Source organism: Lemur catta, chromosome 12, assembly GCF_020740605.2.
Source record: "Lemur catta isolate mLemCat1 chromosome 12, mLemCat1.pri, whole genome shotgun sequence".
Lineage (NCBI taxonomy): Eukaryota > Metazoa > Chordata > Mammalia > Primates > Lemuridae > Lemur > Lemur catta.
In genome coordinates this window covers 22,170,187-22,196,761 of record NC_059139.1, presented here as the reverse complement: position 1 = coordinate 22,196,761, position 26,575 = coordinate 22,170,187, and the positions used below count along the sequence as shown (strand labels likewise).

At 41.3% G+C, this 26,575-nt stretch overlaps 1 protein-coding gene across 2 annotated transcripts in view; it reads left to right on the top strand.

Annotated features, from left to right (window-relative positions):
• The window catches only part of PRLR (prolactin receptor), a 35,965-nt gene extending 15,505 nt beyond the window's left edge, over positions 1 to 20,460 (top strand). Inside the window, exons 2-9 of one of the 2 annotated variants that reach the window (XM_045565843.1) lie at positions 4,348 to 4,460; positions 7,233 to 7,365; positions 8,769 to 8,938; positions 13,253 to 13,422; positions 14,787 to 14,928; positions 16,172 to 16,271; positions 16,784 to 16,853; positions 18,553 to 20,459. In XM_045565843.1, the coding sequence (XP_045421799.1) occupies positions 4,391 to 4,460; positions 7,233 to 7,365; positions 8,769 to 8,938; positions 13,253 to 13,422; positions 14,787 to 14,928; positions 16,172 to 16,271; positions 16,784 to 16,853; positions 18,553 to 19,572 (1,875 nt within the window). In that variant the 5' untranslated portion in view covers positions 4,348 to 4,390 and the 3' untranslated portion in view covers positions 19,573 to 20,459. Of the gene's footprint in view, positions 1 to 4,347; positions 4,461 to 7,232; positions 7,366 to 8,768; positions 8,939 to 13,252; positions 13,423 to 14,786; positions 14,929 to 16,171; positions 16,272 to 16,783; positions 16,854 to 18,552 lie in introns of both variants that reach the window. The other variant, XM_045565844.1, reaches the window with a different exon arrangement.
• Positions 20,461 to 26,575: the final 6,115 nt, after the last annotated feature.

Genomic DNA, 26,575 nt, shown 5'->3' with positions numbered 1-26,575 from the left:
TGTAACATGAAGATGAATGAGATTAAATGAAAATGAATTATGTAAAACTACATATAACAATCCTACATTTGTGAAATGAAAGAAGCCAGAGACACACACTCAAAAAATGCATGTTGTGTGATTCTGTGTATATAAAGTTCAAAAGCAGGCAAAACTAAGCTGCAGTGCTAGAAGTCAGAAGAATGGTTTGTATTGGGAGGAGGTGGGTAGAGATTGCGAGGGGCACAAGTTGGATTTCTAGGGTGCTATTAGTATTCAATTTCTTGACCTAAGTGGTAACATGGATATTATTCACTCTGTGGTAATTCATTGAGCAGAATACAGTCATGTGTCTTGAATGATGGGGATAAAAGTTCTGAGAAATGTGTCAGGCAATGTCATTGTTGTGTGAACATCCTAGAGTTACTTACACACACCTGGAAGGTATAGCCTACTACACACCTCCACTCTGTGGCATAGCTTATTGCTCTGAGGCTACAAACCAGTACAGCATATTACTGTAGGCAACTGTAACACAATGGTAACTATTTGTGGATCTAAACATATCTAAACATAGAAAAGGTGCAGTAAGAATACAGTATTATAATCTTATGGGACCAACATTGTATATGCAGTCCATCATTAACCAAATCATAGTTATGTGGTATGTGATTGTATAATACTTACAGTTTGTGTCGTATGTGTGACAGTCTAAAGAAATCCAAATCTTGGATTGGACCCTGCTTGTTCATTGGGGAATTGGTCTTGCAAGAGCTAAAAATGCCCTCAGAATCCCTGCCTAGCTTGCTAGGTTCATTTCTAAAGTCACGGGACTGGAGTCTAAAACCTGAGTAAAAGGTTAGGGCAACAGCGGCAGATACCATGGGACAAGGTGGGGCCTGCACTCGTCTCAGGGGACCACATGATGCCAGTTGTGGGAGCAAGTCCTGCGGAAGGGTGGGGCCGACATTGCTGGCTTTCAGGATTGGCTCAGGGACTGGATGCGCCAGCACATGCAGACAAAGTCTGGCGGTGGGTGCCACAGAGAATGCGGGGTTGCAGTGGAGAGTTGTGTGCTGGGAGCTCAGATCTGTTTGTTTGGTTTTTCAGCCCTCAGGGGCCACTCTGCCCCTCTGCTCTGGCATGCCCTCCCTAATGTGGATTGTAGTCAGCTCAGGCCATGGGACTGTGGCCCTGATTCTCCCTCTGGGGAGGGTAGCTGTAGTTTCTCCACAGTGCAAGCTTTCAGGGCATAGTAAACTGCTGGACCTTGTCCTTGACTGTTGGCCTTTTGGGAAGAGACTTGGCTTAACGGAAGAGGGTGATGAAGGGAGGCTTTTGGAAAGAGAGGACCAGCGTTGATGCAGAGGGACATGAGGGAGCTCATACCACAGTGGGACAGAGTGTGGAGGGAAGGAGTATTTAAATAAGGTAATAGGGAGGACTGTTCAGATGGGAGAGTCTCTGAGGATTGAGGAGAAGGAAGTCAAGGCCACAGCCATGGACAAGGTGAGGGGCTGTGGACTTGCTACAGACCTGCCCTTCAGCTCCATGCCTTGCATTTTAAACCACAGTCACACCCAGGGAGCTGGTGAGGAGTGAAGCCTAAGATGATTGCCCTTAGGCTGGATGTGCAGGGCTAACTTTTTGCCAGTTGGACTCCATTAGCATTTGGAGCCAACTGCTGCTATAACATCTTGAAAACCAGGCTGTGGACCCTCATTGGGTGTTTCAGTCCCAACTGGGGGTGGGAGGGCCATGCCTGCCCCTGGTCAAGATCCTGAGTGCAATGGATAGTGAACTCAGAGAGACAAAACCAAAATTATCCCCAGCCTACTGTCTGCCAGCCATGAAAAGTGCTCAGTGGACACGCAGGAGGGGTGCTTAGTGCTGCGAACACTATCATGTGTGATCCGGGTTAACATTTAGCATAGCTCCCTTAGGGCTGAGCAGTAGTGATTATTTTTCTCTCTGAAGACATAATTACCCCACTGTGTTTGCTCTGATGGAGAATAAGATTCAGGATGAGTTGGGAAATCATTACTGAAACGTAACACAACAGTACTATGAATATGTCTAATTTTCTGGCAGAGGGGTTTCAGGCATCAAAAAGTGCATGGTAGTAACCAGATTCCAGAATATATCTTAGGAAATCCTGGAAGAAATCTGTTTCTTCTTAGTCCATAAAATGCTTCCTGAAAGCATTTTCATAGGAGAACTTTATTTAGGAGAGTGTCTTTGATCCTGCTCCAGGGCATGAGGGTTTATAAGCCGATGACAATATCTGCTCTCGCCTGTCCCGCTCTGCTTCCCATCCCAGACTTACTTTTGCAAAAACACATGTGCAGCCCTGCTTTGGCCTCTGCCAAAGCTGTCTGGGTAGCACCTGACCTCACCAGAAGGGTATGATCTATAGCATGTTGATGCGATGCCCAAAAGAACAGGGAAGTCTCAAGAGAGGGATATTATAAAAAACCTTCAGCCAGTGGGTTGAATCCCATCTCCAAGCCAGGCTGAGATCACCAGGTCACCAGGACAAAGAACTCTTCCAGGGCTAAGGTACCCAATGAAGCTGGACTGGTGAGATCAACAGCGTTTGACGTCCTCGGGCATAAACAGGGCAGTAGCTGAGATGGCCGCTCTCAGCCTTGGCTCTCCCGCCCCTGCTCAGATGCATGCCCTACCAAGCTTTGCTGGACCAGTTGATTTTGTCTCCACTGTCTGTCCAGCAGAAGGGAGAATAATTGCACCATCCATCACAGACTTTTCCCAAATCGGGATAATTTATCAGAGGCTCTCAGATTTGCTAGATGTCTTTTCCCCATGGGCACGTAACTGACAAGTTACTACACCTGTCTGTATTTCAGTTTCCTCTTCTGTTAAAACCTGCACCTGCTCATGGGGCTGGTGTGAGGGCAAAATGAACTGTAAATGATTAAGGTACTTAGCCTGGTGCCTGGCCCACAGTAGGTGCTCCAGAAGTGGAAGGCATTTAAAACCCACTGGGAGCCTTTAACCACTTGATTGAAATCAGATGACCCTGAGGGGTTAGCGGGAGCAAGTCGTTTAGAATGTGCAACTCGGGAAAGCATTTGGAAGGAATCCTGGCAGAGCAATTAGAAGCTTTCCCAACGAGCAAGACACTGGAGGCCTCTTAGGACCCATCACTGAACCTTAAGCCTCATCATGAAAGAGATATATGGTGATGCCTTTGTACCCCAGACCTCTACTGCTGCTAATATTTGAGTGTGTCTCACAGGGAGTAGTAGCAAGCAGAGAAAGCCTTCAAGAAGCTGTCCCTTAGTCGTGTCTGTCTGGCAGATGGAAAACTACCCTTTGGACGGGAGATATGGCAAAGGCTGGTTTCTTATGGGCTCGTCAAACAACACTCAATCATCTCAAATGTCCCAAGATGGGCAGCTTTGACCCTAAATGTTCTTCTCTTGATTGAAAAAAAAAAAGCAATAAAAATTTAAAGGAAAATTTAAGCCATGTATTTCTGAGAATTTATACTTAGTTCATCAATTCTATTGTTCTCTCGGAGTTGTTTGAAGTCTAACAAGACTAATGAGTCTTTTTTTTCAAATGTCTTTAAAAATCCTTTTCTCTTAGGACATTTAGAGACTTTGAACATCATTCCAAGGGTGAAAATAATAATACTAATAATAAATTGCTCAAAACTTCCAACCCCTGCATGTTCAAAATTAATACTCTGAACCCAAGGGATTTAAATTATTACAGGAGTTTATCTCTTGTCTATGGAGATTTTCAAAAAGGAGAAAGAAACCACGTGGAGGTTTACTAGAGTTCATTGTGTAGTTCTCTTCTTGGTCATGCCCAGAGCCTGGAAGACTTGTAGAACCTTCTCAGCTTGAACCTTCAGGGGAAGCCCCCTAACTTGGAGGTCTCAACAGGGTTAGGTTGGAGTCGTACTGAGGGTACTGACTTTTCAGCCTGGACTATCTTTGGCTAGTGGATCAGAACCAGAGCCCTCCTTGTGGTGGTCTTATAGGGCATGCAATCTATGTCACATAAAATGGGTGATATGTGGTTAGGTGACTACCAGGTGGAAAGAGAACAATTTTTCTCTGGGGTGTGTGCAAAGGAGCTGACTGCCGCAGTGACCCTGGAACTCTCTGCGTTGTCATCTGAGGACCTCTGCTGGTGGACTTTATCCCAGCATGTGTGAATCGATGCTTCTGAGCCAAGGCATCCAGCCCCGTTACATTTTCCTACATTCCTTTCTCCTGTTTTGTCATTCACATTAAGCAAGGAGCAAGAATCAGTTGCAAAGACCCAGAATAAAGTGGTGCATGTGCCTGACCAGACTGTCATTTCACAAAACTTGCCTGGTGCCTTCTCTTCTAGTGAACCTCTGATACATTTCCTATAGCAAGAAAAGGGAGTCAACATGAAGGAAAATGTGGCATCCACAACTGTTTTCATTCTGCTACTTTTTCTCAACACCAGTCTTCTGAATGGTGAGTAAGAGACCGTCCCACTCTCTTTCATTGCCCGGGGTGTTTGTCAAGAGAGTTGAGAGTCCGTCACAGTCTTCTTGCAATGCTGTTATGAGAAATGAAAATGTTTGTGTCATGTGCTGCTATTAAATTATTCATAAAATTTTTGCATTAAAATTAATGAAAAATCTTGTCACTATGCTCTCTGCCTTCCTTCCTTATTTTGGGAGTGTAATGAAACTGCTCTAAGGATGACAGGACCTGAGTTCTAATCCAGGCTCTGCCAGTTACTAGCTGTGTGATCTTAAGCCAATTATCTCATCTCTCCAAGTTTTGAAATTTTCAAAGTGAGGGTAGTGATGTCTCCTCTGCCTCAGATGAAATTATGTATGTGTAAGATCTTTGAAAAACCATAATAAGATGTAAGAGACTGATGTTACGTGGTGGGGAACAGGTACAGCCAACTCTGTTATCTGTGCTAATGAGCAGGTGGGTACCCGTATATGTACATTTCTGTGTGTCTACCCCTGTGCATTTCTGGGTGTGCAGGTTTCTATATGTGCTCGTGGTATATTTCTATAAGTGCCTGATTGCAAATGCTCCTCTGTGTGTACCTGTATATGTATACTTCTGTGTGTGGATATATGTCTATGTGTGTGCCTCTGTGTATGTCTACATTGTGTATTTCTCTCTGTGTACCTATATGTGTACTAGTGTGTACTTCCATGTAACTGAGTATATTTCTGTGTTCATACATGTACTTCTGATGTGGGCTCTGGGGGGGCATGTGTCTCCACACGTGCATGTGTGATGGGTGCTTGTGTGATTTATTCTATGTTTCTGTGCATTGAGACAGTCCAGTGAGTTTAACAGTCTTTTCTAAAGTGAGTGAAGGGAACATTTGACGAATTGTAATTTTACAAGTTTACCTTCCTCTCTTTAGTTTTCCAAAGGTACTATTAATAACCAGTAAAATGCAAAAGAGATAAGCTTTTAGCAAGAAATAAAAGGGAAAGCAGAGGTCAGAATAACCCACAAGGGAAACTAAATACTCAAATTACCAGTGATTTCTGTAATTGGTTTCCAAGTGTGTGATCATTATTGAACCATAGGGTTTGTATATTTTTTTTGATAAACTTTTCTCTCTACTTCACACACTCCTCCCTCCCATGACAAAAACAAAACAAAACAAAAAACCTTGAATTTTTGTTGTGACTCTCAACACCATGTTACCCTGAAGAAATTATCCCTAGAGGATGAAGAGTGTCACAGATATTGGCAGAGCCACACCGGGCTGGCACAGACAGTTTTCAGCAGGGCCTGGGAGCTGGAGGGCAGCCGGGCTCCAGTGGACACTCCAGCCTGGTTTCCTGGGCCCCAGCCTGTGCATGCCATTTCCTTAAGTTCCTCTTTCTGGCCAGCTTTGCCTAGAGACCACTCTCCCCATCTGTTTCCCTTCACTGAGGTCTCCTCCAAACTTGCTCTTTCTGATCCGGTGCCAAGCTCTGGCCTAGGAGTCGGCCTGCGGGATTGGGGAAGGAGCGTGGGAGGAAAGAGAACCCCCTGAGTTGCTGATACCACCCACACCTGAAAGCTCTCCTCTCTGCTCCTGACTTCTGACTGAGTGCAAGGGCGTCCAGCTAGGCAAGGAGAGGATCAGCTGGAGTCGCACAGGTGCACGTGATTGGCCTCCCAGCCCACCAGCATTGGGGAACCCCCCGAGGTCATTCTGTCCCTCTTTGGACCTGCCAGCCAAGCAAGAGAAATGGGGACCAGCTAGCCAAACACTTTGGGGATTAAGCAACCAAACAATACTATCCCTTGACATTGTATTTCCACACCACCTCAGATGTGGCTTCTAGCCTGGGGCTGGGTACAGCCATTAGGTAATAATGGTCTCGGGCCACTCTGCCATCTCACCACAAAAAGATGCAAGGAAAGAAGGGGAAATACGGGAGAAAGAGAGACTAAAAACCAAGATTCAGAAATGGGGACAGAGAGGACAGGGAGATAGACTGTGAGAGTCTGTCATAAGGTCAAAGCTGAATGGAATCGAGGAATAGTGAAGGGGAGAGGGAAGGAAAGGAGGAGATAAGGGGAGAGAGGACGACGGCAGCTGGGGGGTGCTCGGGTAAAGGCAGCATCAGCAATACGGTGAGTGGTGAACGAACAGGTCGGGAACAGGGTGAGTGAGTTGCGTGGGGACTGCAGGATGATGGAGAGTGTTGCGTGGAGTGGAGAAGCACCAGAGCGCGATGCACGGGCAACGTGTCTGCAAGGGCTTGTACCTGGCGAAGGATTCTTTGCATGGTCGCTCTTGGGCTGTGGGAGGGTATCAGCTTCACAGCCTCTGTGGCATACAGAAGGGCCACATGCTCCTAAATCCATGTGTATCAATCTTGCTGTCAAGGCTCACTCTTTGTTGATGTCTTTTAGTTAGTCACTGGTCCTCACATAGGCTCTTGGTATCTCCACCTCAAAGTACACACACACACACACACACACACACACACATACACACACACACACACACACACACACTCCACTGCAAAGCTCTCTCTCTCGCGCGCGCTCTCTCTCTCTCTCAGAGTCCTGCCAATGTCAGGGCAGCCCACAGAGGAATGTTCCTGGATGCTGACACTTTGGCATCCCTGAGGACCCCACCCTAGGCCCACTCACCTTGACACTTCGTCACTAGCCTGGGTCCCATCAATCTGCTTCTGTCCCCAGCAGAACAGTGCAAGGGTTGAATGGACCTCAGTATTGACTCCAGCGGCTTTTGGCTTTTTCTAGGACAGTCAGCTCCTGGAAAACCTGAGATCTCTAAATGTCGTTCTCCCGAAAAGGAAACATTCACCTGCTGGTGGAAGCCGGGGACAGACGGAGGACTGCCTACCAATTACACTCTGATTTACCACAAGGAAGGGTAAAAAGTTCTCTTCTCTCCTATCAAACCCCATGGTGCTCCTGCCCTCCAGGCCAAAGGAACACTGGTTCTGTGTTCAAATGACAACACTTCCCTGGATTTACACCTGGATTTACAGTAGGGCTCATACCACTGGGGAAAGGGGAGTCTAAGGGCCATGCCCACATTTCCTGTTAATGTCCTTTACGAGCTCTGTCAATCTTCATAAGGTCACATCAGCCTCACAGTGGCAATACAATTTTAGCAATGTTTCAGATTACCTAACTGTCACAGCCTAGGTTCCAGCCCAAGGCCCTTTGTAAGTGTTTCCTAAGTGCTAGTTAATCCTAGATGCTCATCTACAAACTTTGTGCCATTTATAATTTTTTTTCACTAAACATGTTACTTTTACAACATAGAGGATTATACATGCATTAGGTTTTCAAACTTGTTTCATGTTCAAGAAAATAATGAACCTTGTAAGGAAAAGAAGGCGAGGATTTTTGCTTAGCAAATTGCTGATCCGGGACACACAATCTCCTAGAGGGCATGCTTGGACCTAAGGTTGCCGTGAGGAGTAAATGAGATCATCTCTGTGTGAGCATTTTGTTGTTCACAATGAGACCCTCCTGGAAACCCTGAGAGAGCTGTATCCTTCCCCCAAAAAGAAAACATTTAGTTACTGGTAGGGGCAGCTGGACCATTTTCCAGTGACTGCACTTTGTTTGTACACAAGGCTGTTGTCACAGCTGGGAGCCAAAGGGGTGACCTGTACACAGAGTTCAGGAACTCAAACACAACCAAAATCGAACAAGCTTTCATACCTGTGCAGTGTGTCTTGAGTTGAGGCTCCTAAGTCTAAACGTGAGCAGCCTACTGAGCCACTGGGGCCTGAAATGTCCCCTTTCAAAGTCACTTCACTCTGTTGCTGACCTAGTGCAGTCTGAAATGTACTGCCATTACTTTTTATTCTCTTGAATTTTTTTTAACAAAATGTAATTCAACATGTGCAATAAATGCTGCATTGGCAATGATCCCACTGTGTGTGTGCACACAGGTGAAAGTCCCTGTTTTCTGAAATGACCCAATGGCAGTGCCCTGGGTATGGTGGTGCCTTGGCCACGGGAAGCTCAAGTGTTTTTTGGCAGGGGGTATATATCACAAAGTCCACAAAAGCACCTCTAGAAGAGAACGGCTGATGAGAAGCAGAGTATTCAAGGCTCTAAAATAACCTTCTCAGCACACTCTTCTCTCACTCCCCACTGATGTGGGCAGAGCACAGAAGCCCACACGGCCATTCGTCTGCTCTGGCTTTTGCGCTTGGAATGACTGGTCCCCAAAAGCCAGTGGTATTGATCTATTAAGAAAAAACTAGACTCTTTTTATTACTTTCTTATTCATTCATAGTATATTACTCATTGCAGTGAGACACTCACCCATGAATGTCCAGACTACAAAACCAGTGGCCCCAACTCCTGCTACTTTAGCAAGAAGCATACCTCCATATGGAAAATGTACATCATCATGGTGAACGCCACCAACCAGATGGGAAGCAGTTCCTCAGATCCACTTTATGTGGACGTGACTTACATAGGTAAGGGGAAGGGCAGTGGGTGAGGAAGTTGTTACTCCATTACGTATTAACCAAAAGTCAAACTCATTTTGAGTCTTCTTGCCTTTTGGATGGATCTCCATAAAGAAAGATGAGAAAATTCACAATATCCTTGTCAACTGAGCATTTCAAATCAATTTTGATTGAGTCATTCATGACTATAAGGCTGGCACTTGGTCTCCTTGTGTCCCTAACATTGATCCCGTCTTCTTGCATCCAGAATGAATGTTCCACATATGCTTCCCTTGTCAATCCTCTCCTGCCTTCCCTGCAATCGATGTCCCCTTCTTCCATGGCGAGCTGGGATTTCTTTTCTTTCTCCCCATGGAAGACAGAGCTGCTCCATGGAGAGGCAGCTCTGAGAAGGGGTTCATCTGGTTCTGCATCCAATTGCTTTGCCCCAAACTCAATTCTCTCTCTCTCACTCTTGTCTCTCTCTTCACATGTATGACAAAACAAAAAAAATACACACACACACACACACACACTTCTTAATATCTGAGCTATTATGTTACAAATAAAGAATTGGGGAGTATATAGTGTTACTTGAACATCAGGCTAAAGGCCAAGATCACAAGTATAATGTTTGGGGAAGTCATTAATTAGCAAAGTAAAACAAAGTCAATCTGAGAGATGCTTCTTGGTTTGTATGATCACCATTGAGCTGCCGGGCAATTGAGCGTAGCCGTAGTGGCCTTGCGATTTAGCAAGGATGACAAAGGGAATCCTAGGACGAGAGATGGCTGGCCAGGGCTGGGTTCAGCCCTCATCTAGGATAATAAGCTATAAAGTAGCTAATTAGGTTCAAGGTCACCCAAGTCTTCCTGATGTACCTGCCACCATCCAACAAGGAAAATCAGGCTGGGACCCTTCTGTGTTCACTGCCATATCATTGCATTGGCATGTTATCAGTGGTTGACTCTTAAAAACTAGAAAAGCTTCCAATACCAACTGGCACTCAATCTTGAATATTTTCTTCCCCCGACAAGTCATTGGAATGAGCATGGGGTGGGAACTGAATTCGTTCTTAGTTCAAGAAAATCAGAAAAGCAATCTCACTGGCAAGTTGGAATGAAATAATTTCTGGTCATATAAACTTTCTTGAGACATGAAGTCTTTAAGATGCTAAATGCCAAATAATTCCATTTTCATGGGCTCTTTCTTGAATTACTTTCCCCTCTAATGTTATCAGATTTGAGGGCAAAACAATGAAAGCAAGAAAAGTTGTAAAACAAGCAACTGTTATAATTAGTGTGAGCCACAAGAAAAGGGGCTCGCAGAAAGAGTGGTGTGTTTAAAAAGTGACATCTATAAGTATGTATCAAATTCACATGTTCTCTGTAAAACAAGTTCTCTGGTGAAAGAATGTGTTGGACCATGTTTTTCAAAATAATATAAAAAGTGTCCATGGAGTACTCATATAACCTGCAGGATACAGTGTTGGTGACAGGCTCTGGAAGTTCATTCTAAAATAAACAGTACATTTTCTAACAGCTTGACTCTCATCCAGTGACAACCTGCAGTACAGAATGTCAACATTGGCAGATGATTGCTCAGAAATAGATTGCTTTGTTGTTTTTATTGTTGTTGAGTAGTATTTAGCTATGTTGAAGACACTTGAAAGCAAGTGTTCTCAACTGGGGACTATTTTGTTTCCCACAGGATATTTAGCAATGTCTGGAGACAATCTTGATTGTCACACCTAGGCAAGGAGGGAGGAGGGGTTTTGCTGGCACCTAGTGGCTAGAGCCCAGAGATCCTGCTAAGCATCCCACAGTGCACAGGACAGCCCCCTACAACAAAGAATTATCTGGTCCCAAATGCAAGCAGTGCTGAAGTTGAGAAGGTTTGCTTTAAAGGAGTCATCCTGAACATTTTATTTGTGGTTTTGTACAAATTTTTTAATCAGAGGCATTGTTCAGTATGTGTTTAACTTAAAATTGATATTAGTTAACTGATATTTGTTTAGCAAGTATGTTCAAAATAATCTTTCTTAGGTATTTACTCAGTAATATATAAGCAATAGGACTAGTGGCAAATTTTTTTAAGTTCAGTTTTTAGGCAAATGTAGGTCATAATGCCAAGTACGCTATAGTTCCCCTTACTCTTTCCCCACCTGGTATACAGACCGATTTGAGGAGGTAGTAAATAAATGGAGAAAATGTCACTGACCAGCAGGACCAAAACTAGGGTGAGGCAAGCCAGCACTCCCAGGCACCTCACTCTTAGGCAGGTACTCACAGGGACTATACCTACAGGAATCTGAGAGTAAGTGCCCCCTCTGTTTGTTTTTATTGTGGTAAAACACGCAAAACGTAAAATTCACCATTTTAAAGTGTGCAATTGAATGGCGTTAATTTATTTATAATGTTGTACAACCATCACTGCTATCTAGGTCCAAAACACTGTTAGATCCCTAAGTGGAAACTCCGTATCTACAACTAAGCAGTTACTCCTCGTTTCTCTCTCCCTCAGCCCCTGGCAACCAGTAACCTGCTAAATATCCTAGTCTGGATATTTCATATATATGGAATCATACAATATATGGCTGTACCATATTTTTTTATTTCAGCATATTACGGGGATACAAATGTTTAGGTTACATATATTGCTTTTGCCCCACCCAAGTCAGAGCTTCAAGTGTGTCCATCCCCCAGACGGTGTGTACGGCACCCATTAGGTGTGAATATATCCATCCCCTCCTCCCCCTCTCATCTGCCCAGCACCTGATGAATGTTATTACTATATGTGCACAGAAGTGTTAATCAGTTAAGACCAATTTGATGGTGAGTACATATGGTGCTTGTTTTTCCATTCTTGTGATACTTCACTTAGTAGAATGGACTCCAGCTCTATCCACGATAGTACAAGAGGTGCTAGATCACCATTGTTTTTTGTACCATATTTTTTAATCCATTCATCAGCTGACAGACATTTGGGGTTTTTTACCTTTTGGCTATTGTGGATAGTGCTGCTATGGACATTCACATACAAGTTTTTTCTGGAACATCCATTTTCAATTCTTTGGATTATATATACGTGGGCATGGAATAGATGGGCAATGATGGCAATTCTATGTTTAACTTTTTGAGGAATTTCCAGACTGTTTTCCACGGTGGCTGCATCACTTTACATTCCCACCAGCAATGTAGGAGGGCTCCAATTTCCCCACATCCTAGACAACATTTGTTATTTTTTGTTTTCTGGAATCTAGCCATGCTGGTGGGTGTGAAATGGTACTTCACTGTGGTTTTGATTTGTATTTCCCAGAAGACTAATGACATTGAGCATCTTTCAGCATGTTTTTTGGCCATTTGTGCCTCCTTAAATTTTGCACCCTGTGCACCTGATTTGCTTTAAACTAATCCCAGCCCTGCTCATGACCATGACGGGGTGAAATGGTAGCGACAGCTGCCTCTAAGTCATAGTTTGGAGTTCAGATACCACTTTTACCAAAGGTGTGCCCGTAGGCAAATAATTTTCCCTCCTCTAAAGCTGTTTCCACCCTTGTAGAACGAATGGGTACAGTGATAGTACTTCATGGAGCTGTTGGGAAGATTAAATGAAATTATGTAGGGATAGTGCCTTATACAGTGCCTGGCATGTAGTAAGCACTTGAGAAATGTTAGCTATCATTTTGCTAGTGGGAATTCACTGAGCATTGGTTGGGTAGGTAATTGTGTCAACAGGCTGTTATGAGGTCCTAGAAAGGACCATTACCAAAAAGTTTAACCTCCATACACATTTTAATAATTGAATATCTGGGAGAGTGGATTCCATTCACCATAGAGAGTACACATGTATAGTGAATATAAAATGTAATTGCTGAAGCAAAGATGGAATCTGTAAGCCTGTTACCTACAAAGTTATGAGTATTAATAAATCATTCACAAAACTATGTATCACCAAGGAGAATCTCACTTCCAGCTGAGGGAAATAAGCTATTTGAAATCCCTTCCTAATAATCCTCCACCCTAATTCCCACTTGCAAATCCTAGCCCAATTTGTATCACTTGGTCATAAACATCACCGGAGTTGCTATGTGACCTGGCTGGTGGAAAGGGGAGAACATGCAAAGAATAAATCTCAGCTGCTTGTTACGCTTACCATCCAAACCTCATCTTCGAGCACAGACGTGATTGATCACATACTACGAGGCAAAAGACATAGCCCTTGTCTTCCGGGTGCTTATAGTACAGTGAGCTGCTCCATAAAAGCAATTCATGACAGAAAATGGTAAAGCCAAATAATGGGTACAAGCAGTGAGTGCTACTGGATCTTCCTATGTATCTACAGTTGAACCAGACCCTCCTGTGAACCTGACTTTGGAAATAAAACAGCCAGAAGACAGAAAACCGTATCTGTGGATGAAATGGTTTCCACCCACCCTGGTTGACGTAAGATCTGGTTGGCTCACACTCCAGTACGAAATCAGATTAAAACCTGAGAAAGCAGCTGAATGGGAGGTGAGTCATCTATAAGATTCTTGAAGGAACCATGGTCTTTGGCAAGGATGAACTCATAACTGAGAACAGCTCATTTCTCCTCATTTGGGGACCACTATGTTGGCTTCCCAATGCAGATGTGATGCACTCAGATGTGGAAAGTGCTTCTCCCTTCTCCCCTCTATCGGAATTGTAGGGGCTCATTTTCACTGCTCTCCCAGGGCTCTCCTTGCATTGCACCTGCCTCCCTCCATATATCTTAGATCTAGACACCCATGAGAGTACTTAATGACACTAGGGGGAAGGGGAGGCATGGAGACTCTCAGTGTGACTGGCCCATGGCCAATGGTTGTGTTTTTCTTCACCTTAAAATGCTTCAACATAAAGAAATAATACAGTAAAGTGTAGGCATTATGATAGTCTACCCTTAAATCATTTATTACATGCCTCTTTTTTAAAAAGAACATGTCCAAACATAGCCAAAATGATAGGATCTCATGTAGGAAAATTATTAAAATTTCTTAATACCATCTACTAGCCAGCCCATAGTTTAATTCTTCCCAATTGCTCTAAAACATCTTTAATAGCTAGTTTGTGCAAACCAGAATCTATTCCAGGACTACACATCATGGCTGGTTGTCATATCCCTTCCATTTCAGTGCACTCAGGAGACTGGATCACTTGTCCCATAGAATGTCCCACCTTCTTCATTTGTCTAATTAGTTCTTTGTAAGATCATTTTAGCTAATTTCTCTGCCCCTACATTTCCTGTACATTAGATCTAAAGCCTTGATTAGATGTAGGCAAATTTTTAGCAAGAATACCTCAGGTGATATCATGCACTTCATATTGCATTTTATCAGAAGAAACAAACCATCTGGTTGACCATCATAAATGATGCTAAAACTTCCCCCTAGACTAGGGAGATGACAACCTGACCGCTTGATTATAAAGTCACATTTAATTTGTACACTATCACTTTAACATACACAAATGCCCAGGTCTCTTCCATCTAGTGGCTTTAATACCAATTAATCATCTTTGAATCAGTTATTTCCTTAGAGTTTACAAAATAATTTTCCAATTTTATTATCCCATCTACATTTATTAACTGGTTGTTTTCCATAAAGTATAGGGTGGGGGGCAGAACACTTGTCTTTTTGAAAAAGGGTTCCAAAGGGAAAGAAAGAAAACCTGTTAAATTTTCATGTGATCAAGTTTTAAGTGGAGGAAAGGATAGGGCTGAGGGGGTGGAATGGTGAGAATAGAGTATCTTCTCCATGTAATCATCCAGGCTAACTCCTCCCTAGTTTATTATTTAGGAGAAATTATTTTTCTTCATAATAAAAGTCAGAAATGACTTCTGTTTTTCTTATTCCTTTTAGACCCACTTTGCTGGGCAGCAAACACAGTTTAAGATTCTCAGCTTATATCCAGGACAGAAGTACCTTGTCCAGGTCCGCTGCAAGCCAGACCATGGATACTGGAGCGAGTGGAGCCCAGAGAGCTCCATCCAGATACCTAGTGGTGAGTGTCTTGGCTTCATTTTGCTTATATCCCTAAATATTTTTAAAATGGTAAATTTGCATATATTAACTACTAATAGAGAAACGATTTTTGAGCCTTAGCTAGCAGAATAGCAGAGGTGGATTTATAATCTCTCTACCCAATACAAAGACATTTTGTAGGGAAGCATTTCTCCCTAGATGACTGCTGATGAGGAGCAGTTTCTAGGATAAAGCCACAGATGTGGACCCAGGATGCTTCAGAGGGCTTGAGGCACGATAGTCAGTCATTCTGCCCCCACCTCATCATCTAGTTCCCCCAGGATTTAGAAGACAGTATCCCATCTCAAAGGCATGAACTGATGATGTCTCTTAGTCTCTTAGTCAAAGCATAATATATAAGATGCACTCAGTTCCAACAAACTGCCTTAACACAGTGGCTTGTGTTCCATAGAGGAATGATTCGTCTTCCGTTTCAAAAATACTTTTCAGCTTACAAAGTCTTTATCTAGTTCAGTCTTCCCAATCCTTTCAGGTATTCAGAGACAATATAATTACCATTAGGAATTAAAAGTGAGGAAACCAAAGCTCAGCAAAGTTAGGGGTCTTTCCCAGAACACTGCAAAGTCTAGCTCTTCCAACAGCTTGCCTGACCAAAGCATTAGGGCTTCTGTTCTTTCATTGTCTTGGCATACTGGAAACAGCACTGAACTACAAATCAGGACACACATCTAGTCCAGTCCTGGCTCTTACTGAATAAAAGCACAGGGTCTGGAAGCAGAAGGTCTGAGTTCAAACCCCAGTCTGCAGCTCTATAGTTATATGGTCATGGGTAAATCACTCTTTGACTCTCAGTTTTCTTATCTATATAACAAGTCAACATATGTAAAGAGCTTAATGCCATTGATGGCTTTTAATAAGAACTTAATAAATGTTAGCTTTTATTATTATTACTGCAACTGACTATGTGACCTTGGATTTCCTCTTTAAGGCTCAAATAAAAGAATATGTGAAAGGATTTTGAAATTTGTAGCATACTAAAATATGTACTATTTATAACATGTACTATATGCAACACATTAAAATATTAATAATATTGGCAAAAATTAGACCTGTCATTGATGCTTTGTTTGCATTGCTGTTCAAATCAAAAGAGATATAGATGGGGAAATAAACCTCTTGGGCTTAAAAGTTTCATTCATTAGGTTTATTTGTTTTTAATAATGCTGTGTGTGATCAAAGCTTTCTGGCTGTTTGTTTTTCAGACTTCACCATGAGAGATACAACCATGTGGATCTTTGTGGCCATTCTTTCTACTGTCATCTGTTTGACGATTGTCTGGGCAGTGGCCTTGAAGGGCTATAGGTACTTCACTGTCTCTCAATCCTCCTCCCTATCATGGTTGTCAGAGATAACAGCAAAAAAGATAAAACAAAGATGATGGAAACCTACAAATAACCCAAGCACCTAATTTTAGCCATTAGTTGTAGTGTGTTTGCCCATAAAATATCTTTTATCAATGCTAGAAAAAGTAGAAAAATGGATTCATTTGAGGCTAAAGCTCTTTCTATCAAACAGAGGTTCATAGTTGTAAAATATAACAGTAAAAATCTGACAAGAGAGCTAAAATCAAGAGAACCAAATAGTCCAAATAATCCACTAACATCAAAATCAGCCTCCTCAATTAGAGCTAACTTTAATGGAAGACTATAATTACTAATTATCTTCATTATTTATTATTAGTTTTATGTAGCCTCAAAACTCTAACTCCTACCTCCCATGGTCCATGTAGCAGCTATTTAGAAATAATACCAATCTTTCAAAAATTACAAAGTCAGAAATGAATCACTTAGACAATCTCACAAATTATTTTATAGCATGGTGACCTGCATCTTTCCACCAGTTCCTGGGCCAAAAATAAAAGGATTCGACACTCATCTGCTGGAGGTAAGTGCCAGAGACAGAGAATACAGTGTGACTCCCTGGCTTTGTGACAATTAGGTCCTCACAAGGTGCCCATCAACTCAGCCTTCCTGGGCTGACTCTCCTCTCAGGGTGTGTGTTAACAGAGAGATGTGGGACAGATGAGGGTGCTTGCTTTGAGACGCTAAATGGCAGAGAGCAAGGAAAGAGAGCCAAGAAAATGTGAAAACACATAGCAATGCTTGTTAGATTTACCAGGTCCACTCATAAGCACAGAGATAAACATTTTGTACAAATAATCAATTTATAAAGAGGGTGAATATTTTGATTAATACAAACCAGGGACCCACGACCGTCCCCTTTTTCATACATTGGTAAAAGCTTCCACTTGAATGTTCTTTACATAAAGCCATAATAGCAGAATATTCTATTGCAATCATTGCTCAGTCTGAGCACCCAGTTGGGGCTAGATCGATACAGTGGGGGCTGATTCGAGAAGGAATTAAATTTCAGTGCTTTGAATGAAAGCTTGAACATTTTTAATTTCAGTCCAGGTTGAAATATATCCTTTCAATTTATATATCCAATTTGACTTTTAGCTTAACACTGATACACAGAAAAGCAATTACCTGTACATGAAAGCAAATATCACTTGACCCAGCTGCTTTGAGTCTGACAGTGCTGGAATATGAGAAGTGAGTCCCAGAAAATTTGGCTTGTCTGCATTCATTTTGTTTACAAATGTCAGAGAAACTGGAGCCCAGGAGTTTGGGCTCTTGGTCCAGTATTCTCACCCCACTACCAGGTCTGGTATTGACCTCACAGAACCAGCACGAATGTCTCTGCTAACTAAACTAACTACGTCTAGCTCACAATTCAACCTGCTAGCCACAGAGACTCGATAGTAAAATAGCTACTTTTGGTGTCAAAAAAAATATTTTGGTCTTCTTAATTATGTTACCCCTAATCCTAAAAAGAACTGTCCCAGGTGGGTAGTACTATCCCCATTTTTAAAATGAAGAGGCTGAGGTGCAGGGAGCAGCTGTCCCAGTGTACCCTGTCATAGTGATAAAGCCAAGTACCCGGGGAGAAGAGGGGAAAATGAGAAGAGAAGTGGAGTACAAGGAAGAAGGAGGAGGAGGAGGAGGATGGGAGGGAGAAGACTGGATTAGGAGGAAGAGGAGGAGGGTGGGGAGGAGGGAGAAGAAATGGAGTGGAAGAAAAGAAAAAAGTGGGATAGGAAGAGGGAGGAGAAGGAAAGAGGAAAGAAGTAGAAAGAAGAGTGAGAGATAAGAATCACCTTACTATTGTCAGACTTAAGAAAGTGGCAGAGGAGGTCAGGAGGCCACAACCTCAGCTCCACCAAGGAGCCCCAAGGTGTCAAATGCCTGCATGACCACTGCAGGTTCGGATGTTTCACAAACCTTTTTTATTTAATAGTTTGATGTTTATTATATGTGTGTAGTGTACTTGCCCATTAAGCTCATGGTCATTATTGCTTAAAAGAGACTAACTTAAAATCATGAGTTGACTTAAAGAAAAATATTCGATGACCAGTATCTGGAAGGTGATTCTATAATTCCCCTGTGGCCCAGCACACAGGTGTTTGAGGGCTGGGGAGTTCTGTGAGGCTGTTACCACATCCTGCCTGCTCGTGGTAATGTGATGGCGATGTGAGATGTCGGGAAGCTAACCGCCATCCTTCCTATGTCTGTTTTCACAGAAGGGAAAGTCCGAAGAACTACTGAGTGCCTTGGGATGCCAAGACTTCCCTGCCACTTCTGACTGTGAAGACTTGCTGGTGGAGTTTTTAGAAGTAGATGACAGTGAGGACCAGCAGCTAATGCCAGCCCATTCAAAAGAACACCCAGGTCAAGGTGTGAAACCCCCACACCTGGATCCTGACAATGACTCTGGCCGGGGAAGCTGTGACAGCCCTTCCCTTTTGTCTGAAAAGTGTGAGGAACCCCGGGCCAATCCCCCCACGTTCCAAGCTCCTGAGGTCATTGAGAAGCCAGAGAAACCTGAAACAAATATTACCCGGCCCTGGGACCACCAGGGCATCAGTGTGAAAGGCAGAATCCCCTACTTTCATGCTGGTGGATCCAAATCTTCAACATGGCCATTACCGCCATCCAGCCAGCACAACCCCAGGTCCTCTTACCACAGCATTGCTGACGTGTGTAAGTTGGCTGTGGGCCCTGCTGGTGCACCAGCCACTTTGTTGGACAAAGCAGGTAAAGATGCTTTAAAATCCTCTAAAACCATTGAGACTGGAGAGGAGGACAAGGCAGCCAAGCAGGGGGAGGTGGAAAGCTCCCATTCCAAGACTGACCTAGACACGGCTTGGCTGCTGCCCCAAGAGAAGACCCCCTTTATCTCCACTAAACCCTTGGATTATGTGGAGATTCACAAGGTCAACAAGGATGGAGCACTGTCCTTGCTACCGAAACAGAAAGAGAACAGTGACCGTGCAGAGAAGCCCGGGGCTCCTGAAACGAGCAAGGAGTATGCAAAGGTGTCCAGAGTTACGGATAACAACATCCTGGTGTTGGTGCAAGATCCAAGAGCTGAAAATGAGGCTTTGTTTGAAGAATCAGCCAAGGAGGCTCCGCCATCACTTGCACAGAATCAAGCTGAGAAAGACTTGGCCTTCTTCGCGGCGACACCAAGCACCTACCGGCTCCAGCTGGGTGGGTTGGATTACCTGGATCCCGCATGTTGTATGCACCCCTTTCATTGATAGTTTAACTGATGGGATGATTGGTTAAAATGTGAGTTTTCTTCAGGTAACACTACAGAGTACATAAAATGAAATCTCTAGAGAATGCTGGAGAATGTAGTCAGATTGACACTACTCGATCTCACAGTTAGCTCCTTTTCATGCTCCATTTTCAACCACTTGCCTCTTTCTCCAACAGCTGATTCCAGAACAAATCATTCTGTTTCCTAACTGTGATATGCAGACTTATTTTTTTGCTATTAGTTATAAAATTATGTGTTCAATAAAATAAAAGCACATTGCTTAGTGGTCCTGAGGGACAGTGCCGATAGGTATATCCTCTGGAAAAGGCTTTCATGGTTTGGGATGTGATAGATAGAAATGAAATTGTCAAAATTGTTTACAGATGACAGATAAGTGGAAAATGCCACAAAAACTGATTTTGAAAGCCAATTGCTGAACCTTCACATTCCTCTTCCATTTTATTAGGATTACCCAAATATAACATATTTGAAAAAAGAACGCATTCCAGAGTACCTGACAAATTGTTTACATCAGTTCCTATACTTTGCAGACACGTTGCCGTATGCAAGTAAAATGATGCCTCCAATTTCTTCTTAAAATTGTTCAAATAAGTTAAACATAGATTTCTCCCCTAAATTTTATTTTATTCTAAAGCCTCCAGAGAATATAGTTCTGGCAATTAAAATTTTCTTATACAAGAGGCAAATGAATTTCATGTGGTGAACCCTTTTAGGATGTTTTCCTGCTTCATTTCAGTATAATAGTGAAAAAAATCCCAAAAGAACTTTAATTTAAAAGATAACCACAGCAGAATGCTAATGGAAAAACTGCCTTACTGTACATACAAATTCTACTTTAATACAAACCCATAAGCTTAACTTGTATTTTTGAAGACTATTTTTCTATCACTTAGGTAAAATAAAAGAATATTTTCTATCTTCCCAGTAAAGCTGTTTACATATTCAGTGGGTACAGTATTTTCTGCTACAAGGTTTAAAGAGTATTTATAGTACATAGTAGTATATGCAGTCCCTGTTTATTGAGTAAAATGCCATAGCCACCCAAAGCCGACTGAGGAATACGAAGTGGATGATGAAATTCAGTTTCCAACACCATGTAGTGTAGTTTATCTGATTCTTTTTGTCTCCAACAGCAACTCCCACCACCGCCAACCTAGGGTTTTAGGACTCTCTGCAGACCAAAAATTATTTCTCCTATGATCTTTGGGCCACTCTGGGGCTTCTTCCCATCTATGGGTGAATCTTCCCACAGCTAGTATGAAAAAGGAAAGTGGCAATTTCTAATATGCTGTTTCGGAGAGAGAGGTTTGGTTTGGTTTGGTTTTTCTGAGAAATCTTGGACAGAAAAAAAAAATGTAAGCCAAACCAGGAGACAGCATCTCTCTGAAGTAGATCCATGTGCAAAATCTTGGCAGAGGTGGCACTTACATCAGTAGTGTCCAGATAAAAGTTCTAGGAAACCAGTCATTTGTACAGCGGTGGGAGCCACTCCAAAGGTCAGGATATGGTAGTGAGAATTTCCAAGTCAGTTCCAAGGTCAGGCTTCCTGACAGGGATCAAAGCTGGGATCTTCATTTTGAAGGAGTCATCCATCCATGTGTGCAAACTGTCTCCCTCTATTTTGCATTTTGCCGATGGTAAACCCATTCTCTATTGCCCATTCACTAGCTGAACACAGAGAACTTCAGTGCACTTCTGTAAGTTAAATCTTCCACCCCAAAAAGCCCATATTGATAGGAGATGGACTCAAAGTTCCCTGATGCTTGAAAGTGAAGACATTGCCAGTGATTTCAGAATTGCAAAAGCAATAGATACAAAGCTCTGTTTTCCCAATATACAAACCACATCCTGTGAGTGAGAGAAGCATGTGGAAAAGTTGTCTAAGCTCATTCAGTCCCCTGGATCCTTGATCCCCAAAATGTCTGGGGACCAACTGCATCAACATCACCTGAGTGCTCTTTGGAAATCCTGTTTGCAGAATCTTAGGCCCCACCTCAGACCTACAGAATCAGAATCTGCATTTTACCAAGACTTCCAAACGATTCACATGCACACTGAAGTTTGAGAAGCACTTCCCTAGGTGCCCATTTCTACTATAGGTTATTTTAGTGCACAGAAACAATCCTCTCTTGGAAAGTACAGATCAAGTCTGTCTGACTTGCAATGAACAACACTGTATGTAAGGAGAAGGCAAAAAAATATATTAGTGGTTTAAGATCCATGTAGTACTGAATCTTATGTGAATTCACATAAGAGAATGACTTGCAAAAATACACAAAAATTCCAAGAGGGCCAGGGAATATAGTCCACTTTGAGAGGCACTGACCAAAAGCAATGATATTCAAAGGCAATACAGACTAAACCTTGCCAAACCATAGTCCATTCTTCTCTAAGATATATATCAATCATTCCTATAGCTTGAAAACTTAAAAATAATTTGCTTTTGACATATAATTCTCATATGTGAAAAATGTTATGACTAAAGACTCGAACTAAATCTCTGAAAAACACTAATTAGCAGCTCTAAGTAAAGTCAAGATGTTAATTCTATGGTCAATTGGCATTATTTGAATTAAGTTTTTTTAGCAGTCTAACATATTTTCTATCAAGGAGACAGCTGTTCAAATGGAAGGATACATAGTGGGTTCTAGTCCTAACTGTTCTGCCTTAGAGAGACCAATTCCCTTCTCGGAGCTTCAGTTTCCTCTGAAGATGTTGGACCAAATAATCTCTAAGGTCCTTTTAAACTCTGACTCCTTGATTTCATGACTTACTAAATATTTTCCTTCAAAGATAATTCAAACCAATGCCTCATGTCTTAATTAAGCTGACAAAAAATTGCTCTTATTCTTGGAATTACAAAGTAATCTTCAGTGATGTGCTCATTACACTTCACTTTTTAAATCATACATTCCAGTTGATCTTAATATATTGCACATGCATTTTATAAGTGATGTAGGTATAGAATCATATTCTAAGATTATGTGCAAATATATGTATAGAAAGAAGAGGCATGAGACAGAAAAGAGACATGTTGAATAAGACACTAATCTTTAGAAATTTGATCTTGTACTGAATTAAGCCATACTCATTTCTGGCTGAGTCCAACAGCCTCAAGTCTCTATCTGGCTATTAATTTTTTTCCTCTTATCATAAATTATGAGCGATCATTGCACAGTATGCTCTGAGTTATAAACAGTTGTATTTTTATAAACAAATACCTAAATAGTCAAGTTGCAAAGCACATGGAAAATGGATCTAGTCAATGGGCGACTTACAGAAACTTATGACCCAAGCAGCAAAATGTTCTCTGATCAGTTTTAACAAATGTACATAAGACCCCCTAATAGGAGTACAAGTTAGTTCTAACTGTGTCAGATATTTAAGATTCTGCATTTCTCTAATGATATTTATCTAATAATATTTCACAGACTCTGCATCTTCCTAAGTGCCTAAGACCAATCGTGATAGTCAGGCATATACTGAAGTCTCCCTTTAACTGGTTTGGTACGAGATCCAGGCAGTTTGACGCCTTGTCCTATGTTGACCCAACCAAATTGGAGAATCCTGTGAGTTACTGAGCAACCAGAGGCCCCTAGTTCCCGGGAGCAGCGTGGAGGCAATCTGGCTGCCTATCTCTTGCAGAAAGCCTTGGCTCTGCCTTTAGCAACTTCCCTATCTCCTTAGAGTAGACAAGAAAGAAACAGATTTGTACACATTTTACCAAGTGCCTTCCTTCAGTTTTATTTTTAAAAAGTGTTCATTTTGCAAGAAAAGTATATTGATTAGAAAGTAAACTTTACCTTATAGGGATTTTTTACTGTAAATGAATGGGGAGATGAAAAGAGGAAAAGCCAGAAAAAGAACAAAATGGTCTAAAAACCAACCAGCAAATGTTCAGCAAATTTTTATGTATTGTTTAACTGAGTTACCATAGAGCTGGTGTGAATAGTGTAACTTACTTTGCCTGATTAAAAAAATTGAGTCTGGCTATGATTTGGGGATAAGCCTGCCACACTGTGATTTGAAACTCTCAATTGTAAAACATATTGATGCACTTTTGAATGTCATTGAATTGCATGCCTAGGCCTGAAAGGAAAATACATGCACATTGGAACTTTGTACACAGACAGAAAAATATTAATGACTTTGAATCACCATCCCCACCATTGCAAACATAACTTTGCTGTTGATGAAAGCCTCATGTGTACTTCAGTGAACAAATTTCCTTTTCCACCTTTTTGGCTCAAGCACAATAGTGTTGTCGCTAGGCTAGTGACAGAGCACTCAATGTCGAGGACTAAGTCACATCACTGCCACTAAACAGGCTCTCTGCCCTTCGGTAGGTCCTTTAAACTCTGGTCGCCAGTTTTCTCACTTGTTAAATAAGTGGGTTGGCCTAAAATGTTTCTTAAACCTCTTGCACCTCTGGTTTTGATTCTCACAGTCTGAGTAAAATCCAGAGTTTCAGGCCAAAGGCCCAGGTACAGGGCAAGAAAGTACTGCTGACATGCCCTCGGCCTGAGCAGTGGACATGCATGGGACAGTGCGTCACAATGCATAAGAGAAAAACAGAGATCCATTCCTCCAAGTCGGATTGATTTAACATCCTTCCTTCTCCTCTTCCTTCCTAGCTTTACATACTTGTAGGCTTTTTATTCCCTCCCTTCAGGGTATATCATTTTTCCTAAAAGTTAGTAGCAACCATAGGATCTGCAAGAAATGAAATTATTCATAAACAATGAATTTGGCCCTACAAAGGACTATGCCAAAGGTTAAATCAGCCACACAGATATCCAAGACCAAGTTGAAGGTCACAAGTACACCCCACGTAGAGATTTGCATGCTTAGAAATTTAAAATCATGTTCTTTAATTATTTAGTTAATTTAAAGGCTATTAATAAATCCAAACTATGTTGATGTCTAGGAACTGGAGGTCTTAAGGGGAAATTTAAAAACACAGAATTATTGCTTCAGATCAACCCAGAAATTCTATTTATAATTATAACCTGGACTTATGATTAGCAAATTATCATCAGAAAGTCAAACAGGAGTTCTCTCCCTAGACCTTTGATTTTTGAGAAAGATGAGTTTTGGTCTGGGACCCTCATCATATCTATTTCATTGAAAGGAGAAAGATAGAAAAATTGAAAATCAAATGTTTCCAGAAGTTTGGGCATCTCAGGATTTTACAAAATGCCAAGAGTGGCCCACTAAACACAATTCTATTGGACATGGTAAATCTACAATCTATTTAGTGTTCTGAGTTTATGACTAAGAGATATACATAATTTGCCTTCTCATATACCAGCAGCTGTTTTGTCTGCATCAATTCCTTTGATTTTTGCTCCATTTCAATTTAGAAAGCACTAAAACACGTAAATTAGAAACACTTATCCCATTTATATGGTCGTGGTCAATGAATAGAGGGACTCAGATAATCTTAGTTTATTAATTAACATTTTACCTGCTGCTGATTAAAAAGAAAAATAATTAACTCAAAAACTTTAGCAACTGAAGTAGTAATATCAAAAATAACCTTTAATAGTTATTATGGTCAAATTATGCTTCACCTGAATAAACTTCAAAATACCGTCTGAATTTTTCTGTGCACACTTTACAAATCCTGGGGGAAAATTATTTTTATTGTGTTATCTAAAATTGAAAAATGATATGGCAATGATACCTCTGAAAAATAATTTATTTTATAAAATTCCTGAAAAACTGATTTTGAATTTTTAAAAGTAACTACCTCCCCTTCATGTCCTAACGTCTTTCCTTCAAAGCTGCTTGTAGTTTAGAAACAAAAGACGTCACGTCTCATGCTTTGACTGTTTTTCGGTGGCATATTTAATGTATTTGCCATGTGACATTCCTGAATTTCAAGTAACCATAACTGTTATATTATTTTGTATTATATCGCTTTATGTGGTTCAAAAATATGCCACATTGAAATATATAATCGTCATGGTGTGAAACTTGTCATGTAATACAAATGAAAATCAATATTTAATGACTTGCAATGTATCCATATGTAGTTTGCATATGATTGTCTGTGTCTGTAAAAGAAAACTGAAAAAATATGTAACTGTATATTTCTATTGAAATTGTGAATATACTAATTCTTATTCTTTGTCTAGAAGTAGGATCATATGCCATTCATTGTACAGCTGCTCTAGAGTGTTAAGTGTTTCAAGTACAATCCAAAAATTGTTTAAAAGTCAACCCCCTGGCTTTGCTTCATGTGACTGCTGATAGCTTCTTGAGTGTTCCTCGTTGCTTATGCGCTTTCGTGTTCAACAATGGAAGCGTCTCACGTGGAAACCAAAACAATCTAGAACCAGCCTGCTGGGTGATCATGTCTTCTGTAAAGCCATATTGAAGTGTAGCTATATAATAGCATAAGGGTCCATATTTTTCAAAGCTATCACTACCTCTGCCCTTCCTCGTTTCGCAGAAAATGCCAAGCAAAATTCCTCAAGATTGAGTGAGAAATTAGAAGTGATTGTTACAATGAGTTGCTGGGGTTGTTTTTGTTGTTTTGTTGTGTTTTGTTTTGTTTTGAAAAGAAAATACACTTTCTAATTCACCACTTTGCAGGTTTACGCTATTGTTTCTGAATAACCATACTTACATTTTTACATTTTATAAAAACTGGCTGACAAGTTCAGAAAGAATACATAGTAAATCATCAGATGAAAAACATTACAAGACCATAGAGTTGCAGATTTTTTCTAACCATAAGTCTTCTCAAGATAGTTGTCCAAAGCCATGATAATGATATTGCTTACAAATTGATTTCCCCAACCCCCCCCAGAAACAAATCTTTTCCTTATTTGATTTTAGCCATCAAATATAATATGGCATGGGAAAAGTCAATCATTTATCAGAAATAATCTTGTTTTTATTTTAAAAGCTCATTTCTATATATGGTTATTGTAATGTCTATTTTTTTTTCTTTTTAGCCTTAAAGAATTATA